Source organism: Linderina pennispora (assembly GCF_002104995.1).
Source record: "Linderina pennispora strain ATCC 12442 chromosome Unknown DL89scaffold_1, whole genome shotgun sequence".
Lineage (NCBI taxonomy): Eukaryota > Fungi > Kickxellomycota > Kickxellomycetes > Kickxellales > Kickxellaceae > Linderina > Linderina pennispora.
In genome coordinates this window covers 1,874,830-1,891,613 of record NW_024468249.1, presented here as the reverse complement: position 1 = coordinate 1,891,613, position 16,784 = coordinate 1,874,830, and the positions used below count along the sequence as shown (strand labels likewise).

The 16,784-nt window shown below is 55.2% G+C and overlaps 6 protein-coding genes across 6 annotated transcripts; 2 read left to right on the top strand and 4 right to left on the bottom strand.

The window, feature by feature from the left end:
* Positions 1 to 638: 638 nt before the first annotated feature.
* DL89DRAFT_15376 (uncharacterized protein) lies at positions 639 to 1,349 on the bottom strand. Its single transcript, XM_040883585.1, has one exon. The coding sequence runs from the start codon at positions 1,130 to 1,132 to the stop codon at positions 650 to 652; it is 483 nt and encodes a 160-aa protein (XP_040747607.1). The 5' UTR covers positions 1,133 to 1,349; the 3' UTR covers positions 639 to 649.
* A 244-nt stretch (positions 1,350 to 1,593) lies between these two features.
* Positions 1,594 to 3,269, bottom strand: DL89DRAFT_264280 (uncharacterized protein; the record flags this gene model as incomplete). Its single annotated transcript, XM_040886186.1, has 2 exons — positions 2,897 to 3,269; positions 1,594 to 2,868 (listed from the first exon to the last, which is right to left on the bottom strand). Coding segments are annotated over exons 1-2 (1,467 nt in total), but the record flags the coding sequence as incomplete, so codon positions are not given.
* A 753-nt stretch (positions 3,270 to 4,022) lies between these two features.
* DL89DRAFT_264279 (Rho GTPase activation protein) lies at positions 4,023 to 6,268 on the bottom strand (the record flags this gene model as incomplete). The annotated part of the gene is made up of 7 exons (XM_040886185.1): positions 4,023 to 4,184; positions 4,214 to 4,267; positions 4,363 to 4,920; positions 4,946 to 5,035; positions 5,088 to 5,318; positions 5,368 to 5,483; positions 5,507 to 6,268. Coding segments are annotated over 7 exons (1,892 nt in total), but the record flags the coding sequence as incomplete, so codon positions are not given.
* Positions 6,269 to 7,129: 861 nt separating this feature from the next.
* On the bottom strand, positions 7,130 to 9,427 carry DL89DRAFT_273746 (uncharacterized protein; the record flags this gene model as incomplete). Its single annotated transcript, XM_040889098.1, is given in 7 exon segments — positions 7,130 to 7,165; positions 7,324 to 7,768; positions 7,833 to 8,078; positions 8,110 to 8,300; positions 8,320 to 8,672; positions 8,790 to 8,880; positions 9,230 to 9,427. The coding sequence occupies 7 exon segments, from the start codon at positions 9,425 to 9,427 to the stop codon at positions 7,130 to 7,132; spliced, it is 1,560 nt and encodes a 519-aa protein (XP_040747604.1).
* A 295-nt stretch (positions 9,428 to 9,722) lies between these two features.
* Positions 9,723 to 14,023, top strand: DL89DRAFT_319938 (uncharacterized protein). Its single transcript, XM_040891167.1, has 6 exons — positions 9,723 to 10,882; positions 10,914 to 11,317; positions 11,775 to 12,058; positions 12,106 to 12,287; positions 13,121 to 13,182; positions 13,226 to 14,023. Exons 1-6 carry the CDS (start codon positions 9,762 to 9,764, stop codon positions 13,690 to 13,692), a joined length of 2,520 nt encoding a protein of 839 aa, XP_040747603.1. The 5' UTR covers positions 9,723 to 9,761; the 3' UTR covers positions 13,693 to 14,023.
* A 470-nt stretch (positions 14,024 to 14,493) lies between these two features.
* On the top strand, positions 14,494 to 16,625 carry DL89DRAFT_264273 (acetyl-CoA synthetase-like protein). Its single transcript, XM_040886184.1, has 8 exons — positions 14,494 to 15,098; positions 15,127 to 15,629; positions 15,661 to 15,735; positions 15,758 to 15,914; positions 15,937 to 16,000; positions 16,029 to 16,104; positions 16,134 to 16,160; positions 16,189 to 16,625. Exons 1-8 carry the CDS (start codon positions 14,555 to 14,557, stop codon positions 16,213 to 16,215), a joined length of 1,473 nt encoding a protein of 490 aa, XP_040747602.1. The 5' UTR covers positions 14,494 to 14,554; the 3' UTR covers positions 16,216 to 16,625.
* The last annotated feature ends 159 nt before the right edge of the window (positions 16,626 to 16,784 follow it).

Sequence of the window (16,784 nt, the reverse complement as noted above, 5' to 3'; positions counted from 1 at the left end):
AAATCACGCTCGAGTCCTACCTGCCAGGCCCCTTTTATGTGTGAGTTTTGAACGCGGGAAAAAATTTTGCGGAGGATGCTCTATGCGATGAAATTTTTTGGGGGTACCAGGACGTGCGAGCAAAAGAGAAAAAAAAAAAGCGCCCCTCACTGCCCGATGAAAAACACGAAAGAAAAGCAGCAGAAATCTCGCTGCCCAATCACACCACCGAGCCAGCCTACCAGCTTTATTGAAAAGGCTCTCTAGGCGCACTCTTGGTAGCGATTCTGTGCAGAGGCCACCACAGAAGTCTATTGGCCGGCACTCTGCCGAAGGCATTGCGCCAGCCGGTAGTGGGCATCTCCGTAAGCCTTCTGGCAGCTAGTGCACGGTCGTCCCATCCCAAACGACTACTTTTAGCGCGTTTAAAAGGGAAATGGGAAAATGGGGAAGGGAGGATTCTAGCAAAACAGAGACAAGGTACCACAAAACCAATGCTTTTGGAAGGTCTGGTGCTCAACGGAACGGACATATTTCGCTAGCTGGGTTTTCCATATCAAGTTCAGGTAGCGTGCCAGCCGCCATGTGAAAGATGTCCTCGATAGATGCATGTTCATGTACGTCGCTATATGGCGTCTACTACTGTCGAAATTCAATATATATATATTTTTCATAATGGGTGCATGGCCACTGACCTCCGAGATAGATCTCTTTTTTTCCAGCTAGTCCCTTGACTCCCTTTTATTTCTACAATGAAGTTTGCAAAGATTATCTCTGTTGTGGTGTTTGCCGTGTCTGCTGTGTTGGCCACCCCAGTCGCCATCAGCCCGTATACAAATGCCCTGTCATCTGCACCAGCCCCCGCATCGGCTGAGGAGCCATCTCTGCCTGAAGCCAAGGCCATAGCCATGAAGCTAGCCAACGACATCATGGACGGCATGACGGGCATCCGCGCCATATCCCAGTCCACAATGCATGTGAACCGTGCCAAAGACGATGACGATGGTGACGACGGCGAAATCTCCCCCTCCAAAATCATCAGCCAGATCTCTACCGCCATCAAACCCGTGCTCAAGCAATTCTCAAACATCCTGTCATCCGCCGTCCCCGAGGGCCCGCAAAGGCAGCTGGTGAAGGCTACATCCAACGCCATCAACTCTCTGCTCCCGCTGATTCTCAAATACGCAATAGGACTGTAGGCACTGGTAAAATAAACAGATTTAAAACATTTACGAGGGATGGATGGCCCCCAGGCTGCTACGCCGGAATCCGCTGGGGAACTGGAAGGCTCCAAACTCGCCGCCCACCAGCGAGGGCCTCGCCATGTGCGCCCGCGGCGGCTGCGCAATGCCACTCTCCTGGCACGGCACCGGCACCGGCGACACGACCTCCTCCGGTGCGCTCTGCACCGGCAACGGCGGAGTTACACCGCCGGACTTGCCCAAGTCGAGGCTGCCGCCCATAGAGCCGCGCGCGTGGAAAATCGACCGCATTTTCTCCGAGAACTTGCTCGACGCCAGCCGCTCGTGCAGCGACGAGCTGCGGTTCGACATATGGCTCGACTGACTTGCCGGCCGCCCGCTGCTGTTAGGAGGGCCGCGAAGCAGAAGAGACACTGGAGGCGACCGAGGCGCGGCGCACACGCGAGGAGGGCGCTGGGAGCGGGCCGCTTGGAGAAGACACGCTGCAATCTGCCGCGGGCAGTTCACCTGCACCCATACGCGCCTTGGCTCGGTTGATGAATGGGTTCGTCGAAACACTGTCTATCGGCGCCGGGCCGCTTGCCGGCACAGCATCTGCAGATGGCGGTAGTGGCGGCACAGCAATTATGATGCCGCCGTCGGGAGCCTCGGTAATCGACAGTCTCTTGCTCACCTCCGCTGTCAGCGCCAGCGGGATATCGTCACTGGACATGTCGCCCAGCGGCACAGTGGCCTCTTCTTCGGGACTCATCCTAGGCGAGCTATCGGGCGACGCCAGGTAAAACTGCGACCCTGTCCGCTGCAGCGAATTCGGGAATCCGTTGACCTCGATTCTCGGCTCTACCGACAGCTGCCTGCTGATTGCCGGCGGCGTCGGCCGCGCCAGTTCCAGCAAAACCTCGTCTTCCTCAGAACTGGCAATCGCGTCGTATGACGGCGGCTGTGTGCTTGAACGCATGATGATTGTGCCCGGGTTGAGCAATGCGGCCTCGTACCGCGGCAGGATATTTGTGTCGTCACGTGCAGTGACCGGCATGATCGAGACGGGCACCGCAATGAAGATGCTGTGCACTAGCAAGAACGGGTCGCGGATCTTGATCAGAAACTTGATCCGGTGGCGGATCTCAATCAGGTCCGTCATCACGTCGTACTGCGTCCCGCCGTACGCTTCGGGAACTGCCAGCGGGATCTGCACGCTGGTCGCGTCCATAAGATCCATACAGTCGTCCGCCCTGCGCACCATCGTGCTGCACATGCCTGACGGATCCAGGTAGTTCTCGTTGCGCGCAATCACCCGGGAGAGCTTGTGCAGCGCCTGTCCGTCGGCACCATAGTACCGGATGTACTCTTTGATCAGCACCCCCACCGCAATCAGCTTCATGCCCTTGACACGCGGCTCCAACTCGAACCTGGTGTGGAACAGCTCGCCGTCCTTCAGCGACCTCGTCGGCACCGAAACCCGGTAGTCTAGCTGCTGGTCCCACTCGCCTGCCGCCTCGATGCTCTCCATCAGCGCCAGCGCCCACGGCGCGCCCGGCATCGGCCCGCGCTTGATCGGCACGTCGCGCGATGCCGTCAGGTTGACGTGGAACGACGGCCGCTCAAGCATCGCCGTCAGCTGGTACCGGACCTTGCCCAGCGTCGTCAGGACTGTCTCGGGGTTGTCGCCTGGAATAAGCAGGTCAAACTTGAATTCTTTGTCTTCCGGGCCCCACATAATTGCTGGTCCGCTGCGGCTCCAGGAACTGCCATGTGTGTGTGAGGATCTCGCGGTGCTCGTCTTTGGATGCTGGGCCGCCAATCAGTGTCTGGTTGAGAAACAGGTCGACGCGACCGGTGAATACGAGCTTGAGCGATTTTACACGGATCGGCTCGTTCAGATGCACCACCAGCTTGCCGCTGAGCATGGTCGGCGAGGCCTCGTCAAACGACCCCCGCACCAGGAGCTCAGGCTTGTCCAGTACTATTTCAATTGATGGGCCCGAAGAGCGAAGCATATTCATTCTATGTGTGCAAAAGTGTGTAAGAAATATGTGTAGTCGTGAAATAAATAAAATAAAAAAGATAAGAGAGCGTGCTCGCACTAAACCAAGCCCGGCTGACCCCTCTTCTTATTCAAAGCCTCCCTCTTAATGCATTGTTTGGTGGCTCAACTTTAAAAAAATCCACCCCTCCTCTGCCCAGAACAGTGCAACTTTTTTCACCACGAGTGTGGTGCGGAATACAAATAGACCCCATTGTGAGCGTGGCATTCGCTCTCGGAACAAACCCCCTGCGGCACACGGAGTCCTTGGGGATAGGGATGATACTGCCCGTCAGTTCTACCTGCGAGCTTTTTCCGCGTATGTGAGCAGGATCCGCCATGTCCGCAGCTGCACATATCTGCAGGCTGTCCCGTGGATTCCTCGCTAAAAAGGCACAGGGCTCGCGCGCATGCGCCTGCGCTTGGCCCCTCTCAATCGAGTGTTAATTTCCCCTATGCCATTGGCAGCATTCAAGCCTCTTTGCGCTAGACAAATGCACAAGTTACGAGTGCTATTCGCATTAATAGGGTCAATGGACGCAATTAATTTATGCGGCCAACCCGCGCCTGTATAGTTCCAGTCAGAAACTCCCCATTTTGCATTGGTTAGCCTCCTGTCTCACCTTCATTCATCACACTTCCTTGTCGCATATAAAGTGCCCTCGGAGCAACCTCCTTACCCTGGTCATTGGACAAAGAAAAAAAGAAAGGCGATCATGCCGGCGGAAGACCGGCAAATAGACAGGCCAGCATAACAACCCCCCCCCCACTAGCCCTCCCTAAGGAACAAGCATCTCGTAGCTGCGAATTGATCCTCGAAAGAGCTTTTCTCTGGGGCTTTTATTTATGCACACTTTACAGAAGAGGACTGTTTGAGAATGGCAGTTCCCGGGTTCGTCTCATATGAGCGGGATACGCGTTAGGTGATTGTTGCTCTGCCGGACAAGCGGAGGGGCTACGCCCAGGTCCCTCAGACACTCCTGCATTGGGATCTGATTCCGCCTTGAACCCTAGCCATTTTGGACTCGTCGGTCGCCCACGCATCCTGGTACATCTCCAGGTACTTTTGCAGCAGATACAGGTCGTTCAGCGGCAGCACAACGTCATTTCAACGTGCTCTCGCTGCGCCCGCGTCGCCGCTTTCCATCTAATGCACACGCCCGGCGCCTTGTACTCTGGTGATTTGCGCGCCGTTTTGCGGTGCACGGGGCTGGTGCGACTGCTGCCAGACTCGGATCTCCGGTCCTCGGAGCTGGCCCGCTGCGGGTGATCGGCGTTTGTCTGCCGCGCAATACTGGGCAAGTTGCCGGGCCATGGTTTTGCCGGCCCGTCGCCCGACGTCCTTGCCGAGTCTGTGACTGTCGACCCTGTTGGCACCAATGCAATGTCCTGCCGCGGCAGGGCAACGCCATCGCATATTTGCTTCTCAAAGCCGACTGTCGATTCAATTGGTGCCAAATCGAGCTTCGCTTCGGATCCAGCACATCCGCTGTTAGTAATTCCCATGTCCACAGTGGTATCGTCGGATGGCAGGGGCGGAGGCGATGTAGTGGGCAGTTCTGGCGGTAGTGCCAACGGGGGATTCCTTGGAGGAAGACTGGGCGACCAGAGCGTCGTCTCCCCTGGCGACTGGGACTTGCACGCAACAACAGTCTGAAACGAGCAAGCGAGATGCAGTGGCAGAGATTTGGCCGAAACGGTCGATGCCGTGGCTGCCTGGTCAATGGGGAATGCCGCTGACCGAGCGCACAAAGTCTGGGCTCTGCTCCTTGCTCCCATTTTGGGCGCTGGCAGCCGACGGTGGTGACACGGAAACAAACTCGGCTGCAGGCTTGGTCGCACCCGGTGGTCAGTGACGCCAAGAACTCGTGGAACCTATGTACATTTGGCTCAATGAACCCGCGGGCATCCGCAGGCCACTCATCCGCAGGCTTGGCTGAGTAATTCGACAGCCGCTGCATCAGCCGGGCCACGAGCTTCAGATTCGTCTTAATCTGGCCCGTCGGACTTGCATCCAGCAGCCCGTAAATGTTTGGCGATGCCAGTGCGGCATTGACAAAGCGCAGAAAGAATATGCCGCCCACCAGCGAATACGCCTTGGTGTCATCTACATCCTGGGAACCGCTGGCGCGTCGCCTGCAATGTGCTTGCGCAGATGGCCACCAGCCCCACAGGCACCTGTGGCCGCGCATTGATGATGTTGTGCAAGCAGTGCGTGGTCAGATGCACCAGCTGCCGCTGCCGCCGCCGGCTCAGGTTCTGCACCTCCGTGTACCCAGCTGCCTCCACCACGCTGACGGACCGGCGGCAGTCCTGCGCGACTCCTGCGTGCGTGCCCAGTCCTGGTACACTGAGCCAAGCTCCGACTCCAGGCTCGCACTCCCCAGCTCCACCACGGTCTCGATCGTCGGGCCCACCGCTTCCTGCAGGTACTCGAGGCAGCTGCTGTTTTTCAGGTACGCCGACAGCATGTGCACGCTGGGCGCATCATTGCGCATCACCGTGTCGATGGACGTCGTGCGCTCGATCTCGAGCTCGATGATTTTCGTAAATAGCACTATCAGCGACGGCTCGTGCACTGGCCCGCGAAACACCGAGTCCAGCACTATCGACAGCAGCGCATCGCACTCATGGTACTTCACATGGCTGATTACCCGGCTCAGATAGTACGGGTTGTGCACCAGCAAACGCATCATGGTGCCATACAGCTGCGCCCGTCTTACACTGAACATGATGTCGGCCGGAATCACCATGTTCGGGTCCTTGACGCTGCCTACCACCTTTGCGCCCTTCTCCTGGCCGTTGCGGCTATGTGGGTCACTGGCCGACTGCTGGCTGATTGTTTTCCTGCGCCGAATGCCTCCAAACACGCGCACCAACCACCCCTGGCTGTGGCTGTCGGGCGGGCTGCTGCTGATTGTCGACTGGTCGCTGGCCTGCGTGTGTGTGCGTGCTCGCCCCGGCTTTTGCCTGAACCTACAGAACGACACCGCCTCCTCGTCCTTGGATGCAAACGGCACGCCGTTGCTTTCGGGCTCCGCCTGAGCGCTTGCCTTGCCCATCGGAAGGTTTGCTATATGGCTTTTCCAGATATTAACAAGAGCTGCCGCTGTTTTTGGATAACACGAATAAGGGATATATGGCCAGAGAAATAAAATAAAATAGGTATTTGAATGTACAAAAAGGAAAAAAAATACAAAAGCGAATATGTAAAAAAGAAAAGTTTGGTGGAAAGGAGAAAAGGTGAAACCCACGCCTCGTATTCTTTCTCCTGCTTCGCGTGCACCTCCCCCGCCTGCTTCACTTGCATAGGTGTGGCGGAAGACAACGCCCTCACTACCCCCTGTGCAACCTCCCCCCAATAACTTAAACAAACCTTACCTAGACCGACGCGAATATTGCAGTTTCTGAGCTTTGACAGAAATCGCCGGCCAGCAATGGCAACTGGGTGCGAATCCCTCCTTGTATTTCTGGAGAGCGCCCAGACGCGTTCCAAGAAGCTCTTCCTAATCCATATGCGCATACCTAAAAAAAGAAAAAAGTGCTCCATGGGCAATCCGTGTTTTTTTATTGTTCCTGTGCAAGATATTTGCGATAGCCGCTTCAATCGGTTATATGGACCTGAATCCTGCACACCACCCGCCACCCATTACACAAGGTGCTGGCTTTCCGACGCCTCTTCGCCCGATCCCTTGCTCGAGTTCCCACGCGTCCGATCATCGCCATCATCGTCGCTGGCTTCGTCCCCTGGCTTCAGCCGGATGCCGCCTTCGGGTGTCTGCTGACTCCAGCTCGGCAAACTCATACACATCTCCGTCCTCGTCTTCCTCTGGCCGGTCTGCCGAGCGGCTTGCCGCGTGACCATCAACAAATCCGTCGTTCAGAATCGTCCAGCTGCGTCCACCGCATGCTGGCCAGCTTGCGCTCACGTCGCCGCATCAATAGAATCACAGCCAGCGCACTGAGCACGGCGCCCAGGAAAAAGAATCCGCCCGAAATGACTGCAGTAGCGCCCTTTCGCACAGCCGATGCCTCTGCGCCCTTCGTCTCGCTGCTACTCGCTGGCGTCGTTGTGACAGTAACCGTCTCAGTAGCAGTGACCTTCCTGTCGCCACCGACCGCCGGCACTGTGTGGTGCGGCTCCTCCTCGGTGCTCTCGCCAAACAGCGTCATCTGCCACTCATTCAGCCTGCCAGAGTGGCTCTGCAGCAGGGCGTTGCGCACCTGCAGCGTCCAGTTGCCGGCCGGCTCCTCGTCCCAGTGCTTGACAGTCATGAACCGCCAGCCATGCAGACCGTCGGGGTTTGAGTCACGTGGACGGGCCGCGGCCAGCTGGGACCGGATCCCACTCGGTGACTTCAGCCACACCTCGATGTTACCACGGAACTCGTGTTTAATGTCGACAGATACCGTCACGTGCTCGACCCGCTTCATCTTGGCATCTGCCACCTGTTGCTCGGTGACCAGCACTGTGCGCTCAACAGCCTTGCCCACGCCGTTGCGGCTGGTGATGGGCTCGATGCGCGCCTTGGGTGCGTCCTTGGCGGCAACAATCTTGGTCTGTCTACCGACCTTCTGGAACGTGCGCGCTGCCTCAACAATCCGTCCGGCATCCAGCTTTGCCAAACCCGTACTTGTGGTTGTATTTCCGCCCTTGGGCCACATCCTTCCAGTCGTTATCGCCGGTGTCTACCGGGATGGCCGTGCGCACTGCCAGATGCTGCACATCTCGCCATGTCAGGTCAGGACGCACCGAGAGCGCCAGCGCAAAGATACCGGCTGCCAGTGGTGCTGCCGCCGACGTTCCGCCGTGTTTGCTTGTGCACGCACGCACTCCTAGGTCAGTCGTAACAATTCCACGGTTATCGCCATTGCTGTAAGTCACTGCGAAGCTGCGCACTGCACATCTCGCTGTACGGCGGGTGCTGGTCCAGATGGTTGATGGCGCCGATGGAGATTGTGTATATCGAGTTTGTATACCCGTCAAAGTTGCAGTTGTCGCCCATATGCCCACCATTGCCTGTCGCAAACACGTACAGCGACCCGAGGCCGCCGCGGCCCTTTTCAATTCCGTGGATAAAGGCATCCTCGACTGGCTTTGTCGGGTCCCTGCACGGTCTGCCCGTCGTCGTTGGGCCCCCACGAGCACGAGTAGATCCAGTTTGTGTCCATGGCGTAGTTTAGTGCCTCGATTTCGTCGCGGTCGCTGACTTCGGCCGACAGCATCCGGATCCCAGCCACCTTGGCTCCATAGGCAACGCCGACGCCACACACGTCATTGCGCTTCGCTGCAATCTGTCCAGCGCACCGCGTCCCGTGGTAGTCATCGCTGAGTCGCGGCGTTGGCAGCTTGGTTTTGTCGTTGAAGTCGTACGACCCGCCGAAATCAAAGTTGTCCAGCAGGTCCTCGCTCGTGTAGTCGAGTCCGTCGTCAATCAGGGCCACCGTCACACCCTGTCCAGTGACGCCTATACTCAGCGGCACATATGTGCGCAATTGTTAGTGTCGAAACAATGCTGCAACTGCCTGCAATCGGCCCGCGGATTGTTGTTAGTCTTTCAGTCTTCGCAATCCCTTCTCCTTACCTTGGCGCCATACGCCTGTGACATTGATGTCGTGGCCCTTCTCGACAGTGTTGACCAGGTGCCACTGGTCGCCGAACTTTGGGTCCTTAATCTCCTCCCACTTGTTGAGACTCGAGCCCTGTGTGCCATCGCCGAATCCCGCCGGCCCTTGCCGTAGCACCAGGTCCTGTCTCAGAGCCACCTGCAGATCCCTGCGCACACCTTCGCTCACAAACGACCGCTTATAAAGTCGCTTTCTTTGATTCAGCACGGAAATCTCAGTGACACCAAGTTCCTCAGAAAGCCCGTCCTTTGAGGGCACACCGCCGTCGCGCTTGCCAAGTCTGCTCGAGCGCTTGCGGAACACGCGATAGTTTGGCAGCGAGCCCAGGGGCCCTACGTCTTCCCAGCCGGTCGCTGCAGAGTATTTTTGCGCCGCCTGCATCGGCTAGCCCACCTACTGACGCCGCAAACTTGACTGCTGTGTACTGGTATCCTGCCTCCGAGTGGGCTGCAGGGATAGGCGAGGTCGAGACCCGCGAGAGCTCATGCCACGAGCGCACCTTTTCGAACCGGCGGTCGTCGATTGCTGACGGGCTGCTGAGCGCAAGGCTGAACTGCAGCGCGAGTGCGGCAAGCTCGAGTGTTCTTACTTTCATGTGCTGGGCGGGTGGTTTTGGAGAGAAGGAGGGAGACTGGTTGCGGGTAAGCTGGAAACTAAGAAAAACAGAGGAATGGGAAGTAGAGAAGAACCGACCTGGCATACGCTTTTGTTTGGCTCTAAAAATATAAAGGAACCTGGCTGGCGCCATTACTGGGAGGGCTTGGCCTGCCTGCGTTTAATCTGCTGCTCACTGTCCAATCAGGTGAGCATCCCATATACCGAGTGCACGTGAGCATGTTAGTATCCTGGCCAGCGACCGCTTGCCCCAGAAAGCCATTCAGCGCAAATGCATCTTTCGCCTCTTCTTCTCCTTCTTCCTCTTGCTCAACATGTCAGCCCCTTATACCCCCCTCGAGCAAATCCCGTCCATGCACGACAGCAGCGATGATAGACCTGTGTCTGCTGGCCTGCTGGACAGCGGCACGGCCCTTGAAGACAATCCCAGTGCAACTGATGCTGTTAAAGCGACAGATATAACAGACGAGGGCCTGCGCAAGGAAATCGGGCTCTTCTCCGCCTCTGCAATCATTGTCGGCCAGGTCATCGGCTCGGGCATCTTCTCGACACCCGCCTCAGTCGTGTTCTTCTGCGGCACGCCTGCCATGGCGCTAATTCTCTGGTTCATCTCGGGTCTGTTTTCGTTTGGCGGTGCGTTGGCGTACGCTGAGCTCGGCACAATGTTCCCTCAGAACGGCGGCATGATTCGCTATCTCTCCCACGCCTACCCGAAGCCGCGTGCGTTTGTTGCCACCATCATGGCCTACTCTGTCACGTTCTTTTGCCGCCCGGCAGCGATTGCCGCCAATGTCGCGGTGTTTGCCCAGTACTTCTTTTTTGCTGCTGGCCACAAGGACTATATTGAATCGCGGGACTATCTATTAAGGGGGATTGGCGCGCTGGTGATGACGGCGCTGCTGATCTTGAATGTCATCTCGGTGCGCTGGTCGCTCCGGCTGCTGAATGTCTTTGCTGTCATCAAGATTGTAGCACTGCTCATCGTCAGCTTCACCGGATTCCTGCTGATGTGCGGCGCCATCAAGCGTACGCCGGGAACAAACTGGTCGCGTGGATTCAAGGGCACGAAGATGGATGCCCAGTCGTTCGCCTCCGCAATGACCCGCCTGTTTTGGTCCTGGGAAGGATGGAGCAATGTCGGGTACGTGGTTGGTGAGGTGAAGAACGTCAAGCGTACTCTGCCACTATCGCTGGGCCTGGCCATGGGCTCCATTGCTGTTCTCTATGTCTTTGCCAATATCGCCTATTTCAGCGTGATCCCGCTCGAGGACATTGACAATGGCATGCTTCTGGCGGCCCAGTTCATGGATAAAATCTTTGGCAAGGCTATGGGCCAGGTTGTTTTGCCGACCTGCATTGGGCTCTCTATCCTTGGTGTTGTCATGACCGAGCTATTTGGTGGTGGTCGTCTGATGTACACGGCCGGCAAGACCGGGTTTGTGCCCTACGGCGAGTTCCTAGGCCAGATCCACCCCAAATATGGCACCCCCTATCTACGCGCTGGTTATTATCTGGGCTCTGTCGCTCGTATTCCTTTTTGCTCCGCCGCCCGGCGTGGCATTTGACCTGCTGGTTGATCTGGTGCAAGAAGGCATGTGGTACTTTTACGCCCTATCGGCATTTGGAGTTATCGTTCTGCGTCGTCGCCTGCCTGTCTACCCGCTGCGTCGCTTCCGCTCATCGCTTATCTTGAGTTTCCTGTTTGCCGCTTTGTCTTTGGTGCTCGGTATCCTGCAGTTCTATCCGCCGGCCACTCTGCCCGGAAAGGAGAAGCCCAAGGTTCCACATTACCTGGCACCATTGCTTGGAGTCATATTCATGGGTCTCTGCGCTATTCCATGGTATTTGCGCATGTGGCGCTATATCAACCGTACCGGTAGACAACTGCTGGCGTGGATCGATGAGGAAGAGAAGGCTGTGTTGGCAACCATTGCTGAATCGGAATAAACGGCTGGCTACCAGCGGCAATCCACCTTGGACCATTGGTTGATATACAGGTTCGGGATAGGAGAGGGCTATCGGCTAGTAATCTGTGGCCGCCAGACCTTGCATATACAACTATTGGCATTTAAGATCGCTAAGATGCAACATAGGCTAGTAGGAGCCAATTACCTATCGGGCGCCACCGCATCTTGGCACCCCCCGTACATTGCAGCTACACTTCTGTCTCGCCCACCATTTCCAGGAGCATCGGGCTGCTCTATAATCTATCTCTCTTTTCTTAAACTGTATTCCCATTTATATTTTTACATATATCAATAGCACTTGCAGCATGAGAATTAGTACGTACAATGTATACGCCCTGCTGGCTGCTGTCCCAATGCTAGCCACAGCAGACGAGGGCGGCACACGCACGCTGGTTATTTCGCTCTCAGCTGGATCCAATGGCCAGCTCATCCCATTTGTTATGCCTGCTCCAAATGAGCGCGGCGATCCCGTTGGCCCTCCCACTGTCACTGATGCAGCCTCGTCACCAAGTGCTACTGATGCGACATCTCCTGCTGCCAGTACCGTCGACACAGTTATTGTTATTGGACTCTGCCAGTCCACCCTGATGACTCTATGGTCGACAGCGGTGCTACCACAGAGCCTGGAAGTATCGCTACTTCCGGTGCGCCTGCTGATTCATCGCCTGCCACAGATGCTCCTCCGTCAGAGGCAACAGACACTGCTGCTTCAGATACGCCTGCCGACACAGCAGTGCCGGCTGACTCCAGCAGCGCACCAGCCAACCCTGACGGCTCCGACTCTGGCTCAGGCTCCGACTCCGAAGATGAGGGCTCCGCCACCGGTGACGCCGAAAGCAACAGTACCTCCAAGAAATCTGCCGCCGCACATATGTCCCCAACAGATATGCATTCAATACTCGCTGTGGTTGCCAGCGGCGTGGTGATAGCATACGGGTGGATGTAGTATCTATGTCTACTCGACTAAATGCCTTCTCACCTGAAACCTCCTTTGCAAGCGTATCGTTGCTTTATTTGTTTTTACTACACAGAAATACATTATACAACTGCCGCCTCTCAGTATATATTAGAGTCCTTATCAACGTGCTCGTAGTCATCTTCCTCGACGTGCAACCTCTGAACATAGTCAAACACATCGGGGTACTGTCCCTTGAAGTGCCCTTTGAGCGCACGTATTCGCGTAAACACGCTCTGCAGGTCGTCCTTTAGCTGTGTCAAAGTAGCGATGTGCGCCAGATACTGTTTGGACAGCTGTGGATATAATTCGGCGCTCTCTTGCTCAGACGCCGCCAGTGACTCAAGCAGTTCACGGTACACCTGGAGCTGTTTTTCTTGTGAGACAAGCGTATGGTCCACGTTTAGCTCGGGTAGCCCTGGCACTGCTCCAAGCGGCGACGTTCCGGGCAGGCTTTTTGTCGTCCAAAGTCATTGGTTGAAATGCTAATAAAAACGAATACAGAAAGCACAAACTGCCTTTACGCTCCTGGTGGCCACCACACAAAATACTACCAGCTTAGCGCTGTGATCAAGGTGCTTGATCAGCTAACAAAGAAAAAGTTGACTTCGCTATTGCCCACCGCTGTCTTCAGGCCCTTCTCGCACCGCCCCTTTTTCCTCCCTACACCACAGCTCCTTTATTTACATTCCCAATTCACGCTTGGCAGTATACAAAATGGGCAGCAAAAAGGTCTCAGGACAAGGGCCAGATCGAAGCATGTATCGAAACGGCGCAAGGAGGAGGTCTCGAGCAGCTCGAGCTCCAGTGAAAGTGGCAGCAAAAGCGACAGCAGCTCTTCTTCCATCTTCCTCAGAGTCTGAGTCGGAATCGGACTCTAGCGAGTCGGAATCAAGCTCTAGTGAATCAGAGAGCGACTCTGGGAGCGATTCGTCTGCCAGCGACACATCATCCAGCGATTCAGATAGCAGCGATTCAGATGATGGCACGAACGATCTCACAAACAAGCAGAAAACTGCCAAAGTTAAGCGTAGGCGATTCCAAAGGCAGCTGAACGGGAAAATCGCAACAAACTTTGACCTGCTGGCACAGCAGCGGGCACTGACAGAAGAGGCCGAGGGCCGGCTAACAAAGGATCGGTTCAAGAAGACGTATATGGACTATGTTGCGACAGGATTTGGTGATGATCTGGATAAGCTGCGGAAAGAGGAGATCATCGGTGAAGAAAGCTTGGATGCTTTAGTAGACTCGCTAGAAATTGGCGCCAACTCGTTTGCGTATGCCGAGAAGAAGATGATTGCTGATGAGGCTGCACTCAACTGAGGGGAGTTTGGAGTACGAAGAGCCCTGCATTATTCCTCTCTTGAAATAAATACGCTCGGTGGATTCGCCATTGTTTATGCTCGTTTTGCAGTGGCGTCCTGCCGTGAGGGCTGATCCGGTGTGTTCAGTGGTCTACGACTTGCTGTAAAGCTGGATCTTATTGCGCATTATGCATGTAGCTACGAGACCAACCCTAAGGCGTGCTATAGAAGTGGATTAGAAAACGCTTCAAACTGTGCACTCCAGCAGTTGCATAACTTCACTGATACAGCCGATGCCTCAAATAGCCATTCCGCTCATTCAGACGTATCCTTGTAAACATGACTATGCATATCTACAACACACATATACTAGCTAGCGATCATTATCGCCAATGTGTTGTTGCTGTTGCACATGCTCTGTGTCGTGAAAAGTAGTACAACTATACTGTGAAGTGTCTTGCTTGACTATTGTGTTGACAAGGGAAGAGTGTATATTTGCAACAATGAAATGCGCTATTCGTAAATGTACATCACATTGCTATTATTTTATGTCTGCTGCTATACTCGCGCCCTGGGATGTTTATTATACTGGTGCAATGCATCTGGGCCACATTTTTCCAGCGCAAATGCGGCTGGGCGCTGTGGAAGGCTACTCGTCAATCATTTCGCCTAGGAATTTCTGAGGCAATGCATGCACTCGCATGTAAGCACGGGGGCACGAAGGGGGTCAAAGCCCCGGCGCTTTTGCGGGCATCCTGGGTCACTAGTGGTAAATAAATTCACCGAGGTTTCGACAGACACGCCTCTTGCTATCTCAGCTCTCATCTATTTCGGACTCCCACATTCTGCTCTCTTTTTAAAAGTCCAAGACACTCAACCCAATGCCTCATTCATCCAGGCTCCCACCGTTCGACGTTCCAAACACCGACCTGCCATCGTTTTTGTTTGACCATGTTCGCCGCAACACTGCCTACGGCAAAAATCCTGACCTGCCTGTCCTCATTGACGACAGTGCCACCCTGACCTTTGCTCAATTCGAAAAGCTCACGCACCAGTTCGCCTCCGGTCTAGTCAACACGGCAGGGTTCCAGCCAGGAGACACGCTGGGCGTCGTGCTGCCCAACACGGCTTTCTATCCGGCAATTGTCCTTGGCGTACAGATGGCTGGTGGGACTGCATCAACTTCGAATCCCGAGTACACGGCACGCGAGCTGGCGCACAACTTTAAGCTTACTGACACCAAGTTTGTGGTTACTATCAAGAACCACGTTCCAGTTGTTCGTGAAGCGCTGAGATTCGCCAAAATGGCTGTCCCAGATTCCCAGATCTTCACCATCGACGGAGACGGCAACACCATACACAAGCTTCTAAGCCCTTTGCCGTTCAACAGAATGGTGCTTACTACCCTCGAGCAGGTCAAGACCGGTGCCGGCGTTCATCATATTCAGCTCAGGCACCACGGGTTTGCAGAAGGGGGTTGTGCTTACCCACCGCAACATTGTCGCCAACATTTTGCAAAACATTGTGTTTGACACACATGACGAGACAATTAGTGCCGTCGACGCCAAAAGCTCCCACCAGACATGGATGGCTGTGCTTCCGTTCTTCCACAGCTACGGACTGACAATGATAATGATGCTTGGAATTGCCAAGGGAGCCAAGCTGGTTATTATGCGCGGCTTTGAAGTCGACAAGTTTTGCAAGCTAGTGCAGGAGCACAAACCAAGCGTTGCCCATCTTGTCCCGCCGATTCTGCTTCGCCTAGCCAAGGACCCAGTAGCCCGCAAATACGACCTGACCAGCTTTGTGTACATGAATTCGGCGGCAGCGCCGCTCTCCAAGGAGCTCCAAGCCGAAGTACAGGAGCGGACAGGAGCAACAGTGCTGAATTCCTACGGCGTCAGCGAGACTAGCCCCATGTCGCATCGGTCGCGGGTTTCCACCAACCTTGTTGGGGTCCATTGGTTGGCTTTTGTCGAACATGGAGGTTAAGATCGTTGATGAGAACGGCGATGAGCTCGCTGTTGGCAAGGCTGGTGAAGTTTGTATGAAAGGGCCAAATGTCATGAAGGAATATCTGGAAGAACCCCAAGGCTACAGCCGAAGCCATCGATAAGGACGGATTCCTGCACACCGGCGACATTGGCCATGTTGATGAGAACGGGAATTATTATATAACCGATCGCAAGAAGGAGCTCATCAAGTACAAAGGGTTCCAGGTTGCGCCGGCAGAGCTCGAGGGTCTGCTGACTGGACCACCCAGCGGTGCAGGATGCGACAGTCATCGGCATTTACGACGAGGAGCGTGCTAGCGAAGTGCCCAAGGCGTTCATTGTGGTCAAATCTGAGCATCAGAACCCCCACCGTTGCCAATGAGGTGCGCGAATGGTTTGATAAGAAGGTGGTTCAGTACAAGCGACTCCGTGGTGGTGTTCGAGGTCATCGGACATGATCCCCAAGACGGCGACCGGAAAGATTCTTCGCCGTGTCCTCCGTGATCCGCGAAATGGTAAAGCGCAAGCAGCTAATGGCCAAGCTCTAATAGGATGTTTACGACGGTTGTGACTAGCAGTGGAGAAACATTTTATCCATGGCCTGAAACGCATGCTGACCTATATGCAAACTAGAAAACAGAAGGGATGGCCGCACAGAATGGCTTTGTCTCGCTGCGGGTATTTCGGGAATGGGCTGTGCACCTCTCAAAAAGGATAGGAGCAGCTCCTAAAGCTCGGGCAGACAAGCCTAAAGCTAGCCCCGAACACCGACAAGTCCCTACCGTCTTGGATCTCCCCGCCTCCATGCACTCCTGCGCCAAAATTAATATAAAACACACACAGCCCCCCGTCATACTGTTTGCTGGTAGAGTTTTGGAATACACTGTCCTCCACCACACCCCGGTAATTGCCATGGTTTTCACATCTCCATTTTCAGATATTGCTATCCCTAATGCCGATATTCCCAACCTTTTTGTTCGAGTATGCGCGCAAGAACAGCATCTATGGTCGAGATTCCGAACCTGCCAGCACTAGGTTGACGACACGACCACACTGACATTTCGCTGATCTAGAACGCCTGTCGTTTGGGTTCGCATCGGGTCTGGTCAACAACGCC